This window comes from Borostomias antarcticus, assembly GCF_949987555.1.
Source record: "Borostomias antarcticus genome assembly, chromosome: 5".
NCBI lineage: Eukaryota > Metazoa > Chordata > Actinopteri > Stomiiformes > Stomiidae > Borostomias > Borostomias antarcticus.
Window position 1 is genome coordinate 25,388,428 of NC_140238.1, and position 17,238 is coordinate 25,405,665.

Sequence of the window (17,238 nt, forward strand, 5' to 3'; positions counted from 1 at the left end):
TCCGCCGCCATTACATGAATATACTTGGCTCGCGCTGGATTTTAAATTTCTTCTACAGGCCTCCGAATTACACCAAAGTTATCTCGGAGAGTCAAACGTCTTATAATATGCCATAAATAAGGGTTGTCAAAGGTATAAACGTGCAAACTTTGCACCCGCTCCTAAATATTTATACACACAAATGCTGCATCTGGTCTAAATGGGTCAAAGAGCTTAGCTTATCCTGCTTTTTATACAGTAGATAACTGCTCATTAGAAGGATGTTTCCTTCCCATTTCAGGCCTGTGTATGATGCTACAGTGCATCCGGAAAGTATTCATATCTCTTCACTTTCTTCATTTTGTTACAGTGAATCTGTCCCTTCCTCCTCACCTAATCATCTCTGTCCACCTCACTGCCTCCTGCAGCTCCATCAGCCTCTCTTTGTACTGGTTCCTCTCCATCAGGACCCGGGCCATCTCCACCCGGGTGAAACGCCGGCGCTGGGTCATAGTCACATCTCCGTCCTGCAGTGGTGAGGAGTACTGCCAGGGACAACAAAGGGGACAGCACAGCAGGTTCATTGCACCTTCACAGTCAAAGTCAACAGGGTACACTCTACTGTTATTGAATATATTGCATATTCCAGTCGTTGGTTAAACATTATTTACATATTGAGTGAAATACTTGATAGTACTGTGAACCAACGAGCCCAGAAGTGACATCTCTGACATATGGAAAATGGACTGCACTTATATACTGTAGCACTTTTATCCAAAGCGCTTTACAATGGCCTCTCATTCACCCTTTCACACACACATTCACACACCAACGGCGGCAGCTGCCATGCAAGGTGCTCGCCTGCTCATTGGGAGCAATTTGGGGTTCAGTGTCTTGCCCAAGGACACTTCGACATGTGGACAGGAGCCGGGATTCGAACCGCCTACCCTGCGGTCATTGGACGACCTGCTCTACCTCCTGAGCCACAGCCGCCCATATAAATCAAGTGCAGCTCAAATACATCCAATACTTATACTAATATATTAGTATTTTAGGTTTGAGAATTTCTAAATTTTTGGAGTAAAAAATATACCTCAGTACTAGATACTATATATACTATATAACTTTAGGACAGCTGTTATATATTCTTTATACATGGGATCTGCACATTTATTCTACAGTAAGAACAATAGCATAACAAAGTACAACAGCTTGAAACAAGTCACAAGACTAGTTCCAATAATGTTATATATTTCTTCTCATAAATATGTAGAGGAAACAGTTACAATAAAAGTACTCTGATGATTTAAGATTCCATTAAGCTACTGTTGTGTGCATTCATCAAGCTGTGACAACAGTTTCTAAAAGCTGAGTGGTTACCTTGCAAAAAAATACAAGACTATTTTCAAAATAGACCAGGTTGGATAACTCTATAAGCCACAGGGTTAGAATGTAAATGACTGTGACGGCCCTGCCTACTCCATTTGCCTGTCTGGGTGTTTTGTGTGTGTGTGTTCACAGTCTTGTTCAGTGTCTGTCCTAGCAGGTTCCTGAGGTGGGCGTGGCCGTCATCAGCAGCTACCCTGGCACATCTGGGCCCGGTGTGTCAGGGCTCTACAAGAAGAGCTGGGAGCTCAGTTGCTGTCTCTCCTCCTCCCGGGCACACCGATTGCTTTGTTTTGCTTTATAGTTTGAACCTGGTTTTGCACTACTCAACACTACACTCATACACCCTTCACTCACTCATGCACTCACTTACACCACTGATGACTGACCGCACATCCCATGTTTGATTTATGTACTTTATGTATTGTTTGAGTTTGGTTTAATTAAATCTTATTGTTAATCCTTAGTTTGGTGTGCGTCCCCCTCCTTTGTCACGGCCATACACGGCTTGGTTTGTGACAATGACAACCAGAAAATATAACATAATTGACACACACCTTATTGACACACACACACACACACACACACACACTTTCCTGGATGATTAATTGATGGCCTGACAGCTAGTAGTTGGAACTCACATCTTCACCACCGTCATCCTTAGAGTCTTGAGATGCCCCAAGAGCTTCTGCTCTTAACCTAAAGAGTCAGAAAGTCACTTGTTACAATGTTAAAACTGGGTTGTGGAAGCAGCATAGTCTCATTATTAATACAGAACAGAGCCAACATGGTGTCCTAGGATAGGTTTCAGCATATTATGTTCAGTGGTGTAAGAAGTAACTTCTTAGCTTGAGTAAAGATAAAATTGTAGAATTATATTCTTGTACAAGCCACCATTCACTCTGCGTGTTAAGTAAAATGGTAATGTTTTCATGTGCCCATTCCTTGTCCAATGAAGAGAAAAGTTAGCAGAATATCTTCCCTTTTTCCGACTATAGATATACTAAAATACAGTAACAAAGTAGCCTACTCTTTCACTTTTCACCAATGCTTGTGAGAAAAAATATCCTTGTTTCTGAGAATTTCACAATCTTTCCCATTATCTTGTTTAAGCATAGGTGGATCTAACAGATGACGTGGACTAACTTCAGCCACTAATGAGCTTTCAAATGACCACAATGGAGGAGGACCCCTACACAATGATTTTGACTCAGCTCACCTCTTCAGCTCCTCCTCCAGCTCTTTAACCCGAGTGTCAACTTTGTTTTTGGACTGCCTCACTGCTTCCAACTCCTCTCTCAGGACCTCCTGCTCTCCGGAGAGCTCGTCCACTTTGGCGATTAGGTCATTCTTCACGATGTTCAGAGCATTTCTAGAGTTGGAAGAAGAACATGGATAGATATCTTTCATTTCACAAACTTGCTGTGGAGCTCAATAGTCAACTGAGGTTTCATAAAGGCCCACTTTGCAGATACATCTGTCAAGTATTATTACTATTTGTATCATTTGTAATAGTATTAGTAGGAGTATTATTATTATAATTAAAAAAAATGTATGCATGTCAGTCAAAAGTCGGTCAATCAGCATCTAATTCCGTTAACGCAGCACAAAATGCAGTTTAAAACAACATGGCAACTATGCAAAGTCTGTAAAGTGCATCATTTAGAGAAACGTGGAACTTTCAGTCTCCAAGTCTGTGTTTAAAGGCTTCAAAGGATATAAAGGTGTCCCGTGTCAGTGACTCACTGACTTACAAACACAAATGACCACCTCCCATAAACACTGTTTAGCCAGAGAGGCCAAAACAAAAAGCTAACAATTTGATCACATACAGTAGTTTGGCGATATTATACTGCGGAGTGAGTTTAACCAATTCAACTCAGTTACGGTACATACACATGCATACGCACACACGCTTACTTACTTGGTCTCCAAGAGCTGTTTGTTTTCTGTCAACAGGTTCTCCACCTCCTTGCCCATCCCTGTAAGGAGCAGTGAGACTAGAATTAACATAAAAAATACACAAACATACTCCCTCGGTTGATCCCTCTCTAAATTCACCAAACTCCACCAACAAACGTCCCCACAGAGCCTATACCCTTCTTCTGGCCCAACCTCCGGCATCGTTGCACTGCTTACGCTGGGTTCACACTAGATTAGGAAGTGCCGCGAAGCATCAATTCTCACACAAGCAGGAGCCTGACTGTTCACACCAGAAGTGCATTTCTCTGGGCCAGTCATCAAGCAATATTGTGCTCCTCTGCACTTTATTCACACTCACTCACAGAAAAAATAGGCCAGCGCCGAAACTATTGCTGCAATGCAAGGCTGCGGAGCTCCGCATCCTGGACGGTGTGAATGATCAAGTTGGTTAACATGAACATTGAAAGGAAACTGCCTGCCCTTCGCAGGGCTTCCACATCCAGTCTGAACCCAGTGTTAGTAGCTCTGTAGTAATGCTCAAGAGGTTTGGATAGTACATGCATTGTCTGTATAATCAAAGCACTCAGTAAAATTTTATCCAAAACAAGAAGACTGAGATAGACATGTGTTTCATGTGATATTTTGAAAGACATAGGAATGGAAAGGGGAATGGATGTCTGCAATGAAGTCCCTATGTAAACACTTTTCTTGGGTTATGGTAGCTAAGGTAATGTTTAAAGCAGCACTTATGGAGAATTATGTTACGTATCTCTATACAAGGTATACATGCAAGCCAATGGTTTTACTGATATGATGTAAAAAAAAAACATTTAGGTTATATAATGGATAGAAAGGATACAAAATTAAACAAAATCAACAAATGTTCATTGCTCATTCTGTACATCCAGTTATGGTTTACTGAAGCACTGAATGGCTGGGAGTTCAAATAATGTCCCATTCACTGACCTATTGATATGGGGCTATTTGCTTACTGCAGCACAAAGATAGGGCTGGGTATCCTCAATTGCCTCTGCTGCTGTGTACAGAACTAGAATAACCTTTACTGGGCCAATCAACTTTCTGGTGGAGTAGGTAAGATAACCAGTTGTTTGTTTGCTTACAGTTGAAATGCTTGCAAATGTGCTGATTGTTTTTTTTTATCAATAACAATGTACAGTACTTATGTGCCTCTTGAATTCATTGCAAAGTTCCAGAAAGCAGTGCTTAACAGAAGGAATGGGGTAACAATGATCACTTCTCTTACTAATGTTTAGAGTATAAAACTTGTTTTTAAGGTATTTGTCTGCCCTGTTATGAGGTGGAAACAAAAAAAACAAACAGGAATGTAAAGAGCTTCCCATACAAGTTCTGCCAGACACAACACGCTAATGTAAGAAGTGACAGCACAGGGATGAATATTAAATACAATCACAGCAAGAAACATATGGAAGATGTGACATCATGGACAGAAACAACATGGACTGACCACCATAATGTTTAATAAGGCAAGGAAAGCCTTACCGAAGAAATCATCACGAACTGGGAGCAAGAAAGAGATAGGAAGAGAAAGGGAGCATGGAAAAGAGAAAGGGTGAGGGGTCACACAACAATGGGAGAGGGAAAGAGGGAGAGATGGTATGAGATAAAAGAGAGAACGAAGAATGCTGATCAGTATTTAAAGTGAGGCATGAGAGGGCGAAACAAGAGCTTAAGGTTATCAGCTTTTCAAGAAAGGGTTGGGGTTAATGTTCAATTTCTGTTAAGTAATTTAATGTGTTAAGGAGGTACTTTCCTCAGAATCAAGCTTTTTCAAAACCTAGCTAGCCATTTTGCCTGTCTTCAACGGACCCATCAGCTTGGCGAATGAAAACGCATTATCTTCCTGCCTTTGTCTCTGTGCATGTGCTAGATCGACTGATATAGTGGTGACGAGTATCAGTGAGTCAGAATGGATCTGTAGGCTATCCTTAAAGGTGCAGTATGCAGTTTAGCTTATGGCCTATTTCCACCGCATGAGAAAGTACCAACTCGCCTCTATTTGCTTTTTTTGGTGTTCCACCATGCAAAAAGTGATTTTTTTTCGGACCTGCTCCCTCAAGGTTCCAAGCGAGCTGTAGCGACACTGCAGACTGCTGATTGGTCAGAGAATTGTGTCTCACTGACTACCAGCCTGCTTCAGTGAAGCTCAAGGGGCGAATCCTCCCGAAATAGAACTCCTCATCCTCATACAGTATTTCTGTCCATGGGAAAAAAAACATTTTCCAGCATATATCTTATTTAATACAAGACGCCTCTGTGCAATTAACTCAAACACTCCATCACAATTTTGTACTGTTTTTGTTGGCTCTGTGCTCTCTACCATGGATGGAGATGTGTGCACCGTCTATAGTGCGAGAGGAGCTCACTGCCCTCTTCAACTCCACTTGCACTAGCATCCTGGACTCCATCGCTCCTTTAAGGAGACAATGCACTAGGGCACTTTCCGAGCCACGGCTCAATGACTCCACATGCGCTCTCAGACGCTCATGTACTGTAGGCGAGCTGAGGGGAGCTGGAAGAAGAACAAGCTGCATGTCTTGATCTGAATTTTACGGGACTGTCTACTGGAGAATCAAAAAGCAGTTAAAGCTGCTAAGATTTAGTATTTTTCTAACCTTGTCTCCAAAAATATGAGTTATCCCCAGATTCTTTTTAATGTTTTTGATTATTATATACCTTATTGTGCCTTCACCCACTTTATGTGATCATTTTCTTAAATTCTTTGTTGATAAGATCTCCGCTCTTAGGTCTCTGCTCTCTTCTGTTGCCTCTGACCCTTCTGTGCCTCCTATGTGCCCTGCTGTTTTTGGCCACTTTGAGACTGTATCTATGTCTTCTCTATCTGATGTAGTTCACCACTTGTGGCCCTCAAACTGCCCTTCAGATAGAATTCCCTCTCGTCTTCTCAAATAAGTTTTTGATGAAGTTGGTTCATTGATTCTTGTTTTGATAAACACCTGTCATATCAGGATGTGTTTCAGCTGTTTTCAAGCATGTTGTAGTCCAGCCTCTCATCAAGAAGGCAAATCTAGTTTGACCCCACCCATCCGAACTTCAGAGATCCGAACCTCCCGGTCTACCGAACAGGCTTAGCCTGCTATCTGGTTACTGGTGGGATTTTCATTACAGTACTGTAGGCCTACTTGCATTTCAATCTGTCATAATAAACACGTACTGTATCCTACTGTGAATAAAAACAGAACTGTATGTAGACCTACATGTTGCATGTAGGCTGTAGCCTACTGTCACATTTAATTTCTTTGCTACTTTAATGTCGAGTGCAAAACGCAAACGAGTCTGCTGCGCGAGAGATGCATTCCTTGGTAGCCAGAAAGCGCGTCAGCAACCTGAAGCAGAGGAGTATCGAGTCATTTTTCGTTCCCAGTTAATGGACTTCAGGAACACAGACGTGTTGTAAGCATGTAGATTAGCCTACTAGGCCTACTGTATTTGTTAAATAATAGCCTACAGCCTAGGCCATGTTAGCCTACATCGGTTGTTTAGGCTGCAATAGCCTAAGACACGACAACTTGTCTGTCATTTCATTTATTTATTTATTGATTATCATTTGCTCTAATTGTTCTAATGTTGGGTTGTTTTTAGGCTATACCATTTTGTTCTGCGAATACAGTAGCCTATCAATGCAGTGTAGGCCTCATTTGAGAATAAAGTACTGTATTTGATCAAAGCACGCACTCAAGAGGAAATTTGTTTATTTTATTCTAGGCTACTGTAGGCCTATTATAGGCTAGGCTGTATGAGTTTAGTTGGCTATTTGATTGCAATTTTGATGCATTTTCACAAGTAATTAAGGGTATTTATCGGTCTATTATGTGTCTATATGGAACAAGTATACCACTTATTGAATTTGGTGCATTTTAACATGTTTCAGTCATCCGGACATTTCAGAGATACGAACGACCTTCGGTCCCGTTGGGTTCGGATGAGTGGGGTCCTACTGTAGTTCTTATTCAGTCAGACATCCTGCTCTGGAGAAAGTTCTTATTCAGTTGCAATCATTTTTGACAAAAAAAATATTTTTGAAAAGCTTCAGTCTGGTTTTAAACCTTGGCATAGTACTGAAACTGCTCTTTTAAGAGTTTTCATTGATCTTATATTAACTGGTGACTCAGGGAACTCTGCTATTCTAGTGCTTTTGGATTTGACCACTGCTTTTGACACAGTGGATAATGGGATCATTTTATCTCGTCTGGAACAATGTTTCAGGGAGAGCTCCTCAGATATAGCCCCACTCACCTGTGGTGTCCCCCAAGGCTCCATTTTGGGCCCCATCCTATTCTCTTTATATATGCTGACCTTGAGGTCCATTCTCCGGAAGTATAATGTTTCCTTCCATTGTTATGCCGATGATGTACATATCTACCTTTAAAATCGAAATGCAGCCTCTACTACATTGTCTCAAGGATATAAAAACCTGGATGGACCTTTGAGACCTGAACAAGACGGAGGTTATTATGTTTGGACATCCTGCTCTCTTGGATGACTCTGTTGGTGCTCAGGGCCCCCTAGCCTCCAAAAATGCTTTTGCTGTAAAAAGCCTTGGTTTTACTTTTGACAGTGCCTTCAAAATTTGAGAAACAAATTATCTCCATGGGTGTAGAAGTAAGGGGGGATGCTGGGGACATGTCCCCATCAATATTCAGAGACTACTGAATTGTCCCCAGTAATAATTTGGTACAAACGCTTAACAGATCTCCTTCTCTACTAGTTCTGCCTCACTAGCCCAACATCGCTAATAGGATTGGTTTGCCGCGTGAGAGGTTGGCTGTAGTATCTGGTTGAATTTTGTTGCGTGACAAAGTGCAGAGCCCCCATCAACAGTTCTGTGCCATAAATACGGGAAAATCCTCACATCTTGTATTAATTCAGTATTGAAAGTGCATTTTATTTTTCAATACAGGACAATCCCGTATTAACCATTGCAAACATGGCAAGATTTGAGCCATGACATGGCTCACTCACCCACTGAATTGCATAAAGTTAGTAAACAAATCAGACATGTAATGTTTAGGTAAAAAGTTTTATTTTTATTTTTAACCCTATCAGTTGTTATCAATTTGTATGCAGCAAGTGCACATGTGGGCCAAATGTATGATCATCAGTTCAGGAGGTTAAAGAACCAGCCATCAGAATAATACGATCTGACTGTAGTTCAAATGTAGGCTATGCTTTTTTATTTTATATAGTGCAAAAAAAAAAAAATGGTCACACGCTATGCGCGCTCGCATTTAATGTCATTACCAAAGCTCAAATCAAATATACACTCTTGATTTTCTCTGTTATTAAAGCTGCCTTTTTCAGTTAAGACTACTAGAGGGCAAATCTTAGGGTTTGAAACAAAAATCCAACTGATCTAATATTGTCATCCTCCAAAATGTCTTCAATAGTTGTGGCTATTATGCTGTTTATGCTGAATGTACCTCTGTTGTCATATGATTGATATACATATACAAATTAATAAATAGATCTGTAATTTATAAATATATCAGTCGAAGTATCTGAGGAAGTGGGAGAGAAATGAAGCGTGAAAGAAAGCGATACCAACCAATCCATTTCAGATACACACCTGAGAACTCCCCTAGGGGCGTGTCCAGTAGAAGCATAAACAAGGGAGAAAGGAAGTACAGAGAGGGGTCAGTGATGAGAGAACCATGCCTTGTCTCAGCAACAGTGATTTAGACAATGTAGCTCAACTTAGTGGTGAAACAAATCAAATGTGCCTCACCTTCAAATGAAAACATTAATTAATTAATTTAGGCCTGTTTTCAATTAAAATTACCAAATTGATAGCACTTAATAATAACTATCCTTTTTATCTTATTAAATATAGGTGTATGGTTTGCTTATGATAGTTATTATAGTGTTACCCCCCCAAAAAATGGCAGTGAATGGCTGGCTGTGTATTTATATCCACTCCAAAATTGAATGGATTCTAAGTTGGACAATGCTACACCCTTCCACCGAGTTTCGTGAAAATTGGTCCAGTAGTTTTTGCATAATCCTGCTAACAGACAAACAAACACATGCACGCACCCACACCCACCACCTAAAACATTACCTCTCGCCGTGCACTGTCACTAGCCTGGCTTCGCCAGACCCAATTTGCAAAAATGCAAAGGGTCTGGAAACCCACAGTTGCTTTCCGTTTCCCAAGGGGCGTTACCAACGGGCGTAGATCAAAAAGAGTCTGGACACAATTGGATAGACCTACAACCAATCAGCGAAAATGCCTCTACGGTGCTCCTCTGTTCCGTAATCGTATTAAACACGCCCCATATTAGATAAACGGTTGTGATTGGCACATACAAATTTCAGTTTGAGCGGATTCCGTTAGAATGGTTGGATGTCCAGACTGATCTGCGGAGTGAAATTGAATGTGAGCTCGCAAGATCAGGCTGACGACACCAGACTACACTGTCGCTTAGGTGAAGGTAACAAATAGTCCCATAGCTTACAGTGAAAAAATAATAGTGCCAAAAAAGTTCCGCTATAAAACGGAAAAAAAAATAGCAGGGGTCTGCAGCCATGGTGCAAGCGTGATTGCATGATTGCCCAGGGGTTGTGTGGTGGGAGTATGGGTGCGTTGTTCAGAGCTGCCATGCCATATAAAGGTCAAGACTGAGCTAAACCATATATATCTCTTAATAGAAATAATAATTTTCTGTGCTTGAGGATGGTGGTCTAACTGCTCAATTCCACTGACTCTGGTTGCGGTGTGTTTGGGTTACTGTACGGTAGCCGGAGTTGACCGCGGCCGTTCAAGACAATGATTGTGTTTCCACCAGATGCGCTGTGGCACATTTCAGAAGCGTCCCAGAACCCAGGTCTCCGCACCGCTCCGGTAAAGATAGACACCAGTTCTATTTTTGACAGATGCCGCATCTGGGATGCATCAAATAGTAGTAGAACAAATTGGTAGTTAGGCCCCACTCCCTGATGGCTTGGCAGAATATCAAACAAAATGCAAATCCAGCCGGTGGGGGTTGAAGCCATGTAGAGCACAGAATTAAACCAGAGCACATTTGGCACGCCACGCAAATGGAGTTAGTGGAATTGAGGCATTAGGCCTCACAAGTCATGTGGTCAAACTACAGTATGACCTCAGGTCAAAGCTCATTTAACCTGCCTTCCTCAGTTGAACAAATTTTCCTACCATAACAGTAACAGCTCCATTCATACCTAGAAGTTCTGCTCCTGCGTCTACATCTCCAATGATGTCAGACTTGGCGTCTTTGATCTCATGGTAAAGGGAGTCGGTATTGATGCCAAAAGCCTCGTTAACAATACCCTGCGATGGACTGAAACAGACATCACAATGCACCAGTCATTAAATTGGCATTTAAAAGTTCACTGTATCAAAAGCTCATAGTTCTATTTTATGGAGCTCCACCCGTTGCTAAGGCAATGTTGACTGAAGAAAAAAGTTGAACGCACTGTCAGCCAATAGTACTGTAGGAGTACAGAAGTGGCACGTCGCTACGACACTACAGATCCATGGACCCGACTAAGGACCAGCACAAGTTCTGCTTTTCTGCTTGGAGGCCCAGCACGCTCGGGATGGGTTGTCAGAGTGTTTTGTTTCCTTCTGCCGTTGAAAGAAAGGAGACTCGTGCAGCTTTCTTTGCGGACACACCTGCCAGTGTGCTGTCTGTGGATGCCTCCGGTTCGGAGAGTGACCTCAACGAGTCTGGCGGGGAGGAGGAGGAAGATGAGAACGGCGTTGTCAGTGGCCAACCTTGTCAGGCTACGTTGCCAGCCCCTTCTCAGAGGTATGTCCCCGAGTACGACCCCAAGGATTCTGTATATCTCGCAGAGAACTCGATGGGGCTCGAGCTTCAGGGTTCTGAATATTCCAGGTCGATGGGGAACTAGCAAGAACAAACTAGGAGTTTTGGTAAAGCCAAGTGTATGTGCCTGTGTGCCGGGTCCAGCAGGTTGGTGCTGCCCCGTAGGGCACAGTAGGTGCACCCCTTAAGAGGGGCTGAGATGCCGGCAGCCCTCCCCGCTTGTTCTGGGGAGGGCACACGGGTTGAGAATATTGGTATCCCAGTTGGGGCCTCTGCACCCATCTCTGGGCATTCCAAGAGGCCTCCGGACAGCGCGGTTCCATGTAGACCATTGTGACCCAAACGGCCCCATCTGGAGATTCCCTCTTGGTTAACGCCGTGAGTCTCATAGTGCACTGTGCCTCGTGGGGGATCCCTTACCCATGCAGCGTGTGGTGTTGCTGACGCTGAGGTTACAGCACTGGTAACCGACGCCCGCGCTTCCCACACACACTCTGTGGTTAAGGAGTCCTCTCCGCCCTTTCGAGAGTGGCCCTCCTCGGGCTGTGACACCGGCTTGTGTGAGCGGTGTCCAGTGACGGGCAGGACCAAGAGAGAGTACTAAAGGTTCTTGGCAGGGATGCCTCGACTCTCCAGTTTTCGGGGTGTGGTGGGTGGGCTATGGTCCTCGTGACATACCATTGTATATGTTTACACTGTATGTAACTGTGATGCTGTGGCCTCAGTCAGGTTGGGTCTGATGTCCTGGAGGATGTCAGACTTTGCAGAGGTACATTTGGCCTCGCTCGCTCCACCTAAACTACTTCCTAGTGGTTCCTTCCTGCGAAGCCCCTATGGGCTGGAGCTCCACGAAATAGAACGAAGGTTACGTATTGTAACCCAAGTTCTATGAGTGGAGCAAAAGCCCCAAAGGGTTCAAGCCCTGCTGACCCTCTGTGTCGACAATTTTTTTATTTTGGAGGCAGAGTAGCATTTGCAACGGGCTTATATACAGGCACCTATGCTCCTATTGGCTGACGGTGCATTTCAAGTTTTTTCTTCAGTCAACATTGCCTTGGCAACGGGGTAAACCACTAAGAGTGGCTTTCGCTTCACTCATAGAACTTGGGTTACAATACATAATCTTTTTCTTTTGGGGAACTGTGTGGTGTTCAGATTTCTTATATACTACTATGTACTGTACTAAGGCAAAATGTCAGATGTATTAACGTTTAGCCTTGAAAGCTCATTTGTCCAACTTAAAGGACATTGCTCGTTTTTGACAACCTGGACCTTATTTACGACATAATATAAGACGTTTGACTCACCGAGATCACTTTGGTGTAGTTCGGAGGCATGTAGAAGAAATTTAAAATCCAGCGCGAACCAGTATATCCATGTAATGGCGGTGGTCGGGGCACTTAGAATGCAGTTTCTAAAAATCTATTTTCTGCCGCGAAAGTTGTTTTCATCAATCTGTCTTGATGAATCGCTAGTTGTGCTTACATAGAGCATAGGCCTGTTGTGGTTTTCACATGCCATGATCTTTAGAAACGTCTTTCGAAACGAAATAGCTTCCTAACTTGCTCCAGCACTAATGCGCACAGCGCGCAATCGTTGCTCCAGCACGCTGTGCGCATGCGTGCTGGAGAAAGTGAGGAAGCTATTTCGTGTCTAAAGATGTTTCTAAAGATCATATTACAGAGGCATGTGAAATACCACAACAGGCCTATGCTCTATGTAAGCACAACTAGCGATTCATCAAGACAGATTGATGAAAACAACCGTTTCGCGGCAGAAAATAGATTTTTAGAAACTGCATTCTAAGTGCCCCGTCCACCGCCATTACATGGATATACTGGCTCGCGCTGGATTTTAAATTTCTTCTACATGCCTCCGAACTACACCAAAGTGATCTCGGTGAGTCAAAAGTCTTATAATATGTCGTAAATAAGGTCCAGGTTGTCAAAAACGAGCATTGTCCTTTAATTCTGATGTAAAATGTCCTGCCATCTGTCCAAAACACTCACACTATGTCAGACTAGAAACCATCATATTATCGATATGTTTTGGTAAAGGAAGTACATAGCAAAGTCAATTAACACTGACAATGGATTGGAAGTACTCCTACCTAATAATACTAAAGAAAATATTGGTTAGCTGGTTGGCTGCTATTCCAGTCCACTAATTTGGAAGGGTTAATGCTACTGAAACTGTAGCATGAATCAAAGCCCTGTAATGAACCCAATTTCATTTCCTTTTAGTAGAATTGAACCCCCCTCAATAGGGACATCTGTCATAGAGATATACAGTAAGTAACATTCTATTTTGGGCATAATGGCTATACAACTCTTTCAAATGTCAGTTGTAAAGTGATCCTGAACCATATTTTGCATAAACTGTATGTCAGAGATGGTGTGTGAAACTGTTTTAATCTGCACATAAATAACATGGAATTGTATTAATCCAAGGTACAATCAGTGTTCTACACTGTAATAAATGTGCCCTACTAATTTGTTTGAAAACCTTTGTATTTATAAGGTTGCCTAGGAAATTATTCTGTGTATGTTGGTGGCATTGAGGGTGTGTGGATGTACCTGTTTCCACCATAGACACGTGGGTCCACACACATATCCAGCTCAGGGGTTGAATCGATGATCTCTTGGAACTCTGACCACTCATCACTGCTACCCATACCTGACAACATCAACATCCACACTGGTCCAAAACAGCTTTGGGCTACATCTTTACAGTGTGGTAGACAAAATCAAGACTCAAACGAGCACTTAGCAGTTCGGATCAGAGCTTTTCATCATGACTATATGTAGATATATAAGAACTAAGAACATAAACCATAATGTACCAACCAATGCTAACGTTCCTCGTCTCTTGAGAAACCTGCACCTCCATGTTCCTGCTCAGACGCTTGGCGCTCTTCCTACGGTTCCCAGCATGGGTTGCGTCAAACTCGGCGGGAGGGAGGAACTCGGAGGGTGTGACGGTAGCCGACGGGACAGAGGAGGTCGGCGTGTTGGACTTGCTTCCATTGCTGCTGGGTGTAGCTGCCACAGAGTCAGACTCTGAGCCATCTTCCTTCATGTGGCGAAAAGATGGGTGGTATAAAGGAAAAGTTGAGATTTTAGTCCAATCTGATTCCTCTAGAAATGCATTCTTCTTTAATCCACTCTGTGAGGTTATGTCTAATTTATCATTACTGGATTGGTGAAAGCATGAGCTCCTTTACACAGCTGTTACCCAGATGTTAATGCAATATTCTAATGCAGATTCTCCAAAGTGCCTGGAATAGAGTCACACACATCTGCATCCTTCTGAAAGGGAATTGGTTTATTTAAGTAACTATCTCCTTAGGAGGGCTGACAGACTTGCCATTGGCTGGCTGAGTATGACTATAGGGTCCATCATGTTACTGTCAATGGAAAGCTATCACCTGTTAACCCGAATTGAATAAACTCAGTGGGGTCAATTAGAGCTGTTATACAGCCAGTCACCTTCAGACATCTGTCACCCGGAGCTACTGTCACAGAACCAACAAGTACAGCAATCACCAAGGAAAATATCTCAGAAAGAACATGGAATATCATACAGTAAATGACACCCAAATCACCATAAAACCACAAGGATGGCATGTTCTAAGGGCAGCCTCAAATAACAAAACTTTGTCTACAGTATATAGCCCTACACGTGTGCTAAAGATATATCCTATGCAATTTCTCCCTGGAGAAGGTACCTCTGAGTTTAAGGTGCTACTGCCTTCCTGGCTAGCAGTGTGAGTCATGACCGTATGGTGTGGCAGCATGAAAACCTTCTTGACAAGACTATGACTTTACGGAGATGGGGCAGACCCTAGTGATTCGAGTGTAAACTCCTTAGGCACTACCACTCACTAAGGGGTTTTGTGACAAAGCTCTGAGCAGTTTATGTAGTTATAGATATGGACAGAGGTTCTTCACAAACGTGCAGCACACATTTTGCTCTAGATGGAGCATTCATTGAGGGGATCTCTGGACCTAACCTAAGCACATTTTCTCAGTTCCCTGCCAATGGAGTGTGAAACATGAGATCTACAAACCAGAATATTTGCAGAAACATACTTGACTGTAGAAACAGAACATTAATTCTAGTGACAGTCAGGAAGAATACAAGGAAAGTGAACAGGATGTTAGATGCTAATGCTCTTTCATCACAGAGAAAAATGTAAAGGTCCCATATCCTTTGCACTTTAGGGATTTCTGTGTCATTCCTATGTGTCTGTAGAATGCATTCATGCTTATTTTTACATTAGAAATCATCTGAAAGTTTTTTTTTCTTCTTAAAAAAAAGCTTTTTATTCCATATTTAGTCTGCCTATATCTGCCTTTCCCATATACAGCCTGTTTTGATATGGCTATGACCGGTACCTGTAAAGTGAAGTGGCTATGTGTGCATCCAACCTGTAATTTAGGTCAGGTGCAGGATAAAAAATGTGAATCTATAAATGGAAAAGGATATCCACACACTGGATTATAGCTTCCAACACTTAATTTAAGCAATGTTTCGACCCCACAGGGTCTTCTTCAGGCAAAATATCACATCTAAAGCTTGAGGTACTCCCTCCAGTCAGAGTTTAAATACATGGCTCTAGACTTATGTACTTCAACATATAACTGCTTTTAATTAATATTATTATATATTGCATTTGTTTTGTTGATATTTGTGTTTGTGTAAACTCGTCATCACTTTAAATGAGGGAAACCTCAGTGCTTCACGAGTATAAATAAAGGTTTAAAATAAAATGAAATGAAACGTTGCTTAAATAAAGTGTTGGGAGCTATAATCCAGTGTGTGGATATCCTTTTTTCCACTGATGACCTAGACGACTTGGAACAGTTTTGTCCCCAAAAACAAACTTCATCCAGTTGTCTCTTCTCTCATCATTAGGAAAGTAGTGCAAACACTTCCACTGCCTGGTAGTTCTTTTCTTGACTTTTTTGAAGTAATTAACATTAGTAGTTAACATTAGTAAACTCTGCTTATGCTTTTTAGTAGTAAAGTATGGGCAGTGTCGCTATGGTAATATCAACAATGTTTGGTTCACTTCTGTTATTTTCTGATGTTCAGAATGAACATCAGAAACAACAAACAAACGCTTTATTAAAATAGGGAGAAGTCCTAAAACTAAAACTACGGAAAAACTATAATACAGTAGGTGCAGATTCCTGATTTTATAAGTGTTAGTATGAGCCCTCAGAGTACCAAAATAATGCAATTTGTTATATGGGACCTTTAATGACCTGAAAATAAAAATTACACTCTGTGCTTGCTTGAGGCATTATTAAGAACACATTGTGTAATATAATTGACACACAGTTGTAGCTCGGAAACTGTGCTACTCTCAGAGGTCTACTGTTTCTCTTACCATTCAAATATATAATAATATTGTATTGGTCTCTATCAGCATGTGACCTTTGTACAAAAAATATTTTAAAAAGTGAAAAAGAAAATCCTGGAAGTGACACAAGCAGGCATGTGTGGGGTGGGTGTGGCTGCCTGAATGACTGATATGGCCAGCTCCCCACTCTGCTGCATCTAGCAGACATGGAGGGGTGAGAGAGTGTCTGTCACACCTGATAGATGGAGCTGTAGTGGGGCAGTCTGAGCTCGTTGACCTGACAGATATCCGCTCCCTTCATCTTCCTAGCCCCCCCCCCCCTATCCCCATCCCCCGCCCCCCCGAGACCCCTACGTACCATCCCCTCGCCACTGGGGTACAGGCTCAACGATGGTGGGCGCTCCGCTTTACTGGTGGCCAGAGAAGAGACAGAACAGCATAAATGTGAGAAGATGTAGCAGAGAAGACCAATTTCAGAGGCGTTAGATAAAGACAGGCAGGCAGGCAGGCAGACATACAGACAGGCAGGCAGACAAGAAGACAGACAAGTGGACAGACAAATCCCCAGAGGTGAAAGAGAAGGTAGAGACAAAGGTAGAACATTTGGAAGACCACATATATTTTGTCTAAGAACTATTTATATGTACTGCATAATCAAAGCCTTCATGAGTTGTCTTGTAGTACACTATGTGGTAATAGAAAGGTACTATAAAATCATTGAAAATTAGCTTGACC

The 17,238-nt window shown here is 42.3% G+C and overlaps 1 protein-coding gene across 2 annotated transcripts in view; it reads right to left on the reverse strand.

Annotated features, from left to right (window-relative positions):
* The window catches only part of mapk8ip3 (mitogen-activated protein kinase 8 interacting protein 3), an 80,025-nt gene that overhangs the window by 42,090 nt on the left and 20,697 nt on the right, over positions 1–17,238 (reverse strand). The window contains exons 6-13 of one of the 2 annotated variants that reach the window (XM_084438841.1): positions 16,862–16,913; positions 13,982–14,207; positions 13,712–13,811; positions 10,528–10,646; positions 3,290–3,365; positions 2,585–2,737; positions 2,007–2,064; positions 373–524 (exon numbers count right to left, since the gene is read on the reverse strand). In XM_084438841.1, the coding sequence (XP_084294967.1) occupies positions 373–524; positions 2,007–2,064; positions 2,585–2,737; positions 3,290–3,365; positions 10,528–10,646; positions 13,712–13,811; positions 13,982–14,207; positions 16,862–16,913 (936 nt within the window). Of the gene's footprint in view, positions 1–372; positions 525–2,006; positions 2,065–2,584; positions 2,738–3,289; positions 3,366–10,527; positions 10,647–13,711; positions 13,812–13,981; positions 14,208–16,738; positions 16,914–17,238 lie in introns of both variants that reach the window. The other variant, XM_084438840.1, reaches the window with a different exon arrangement.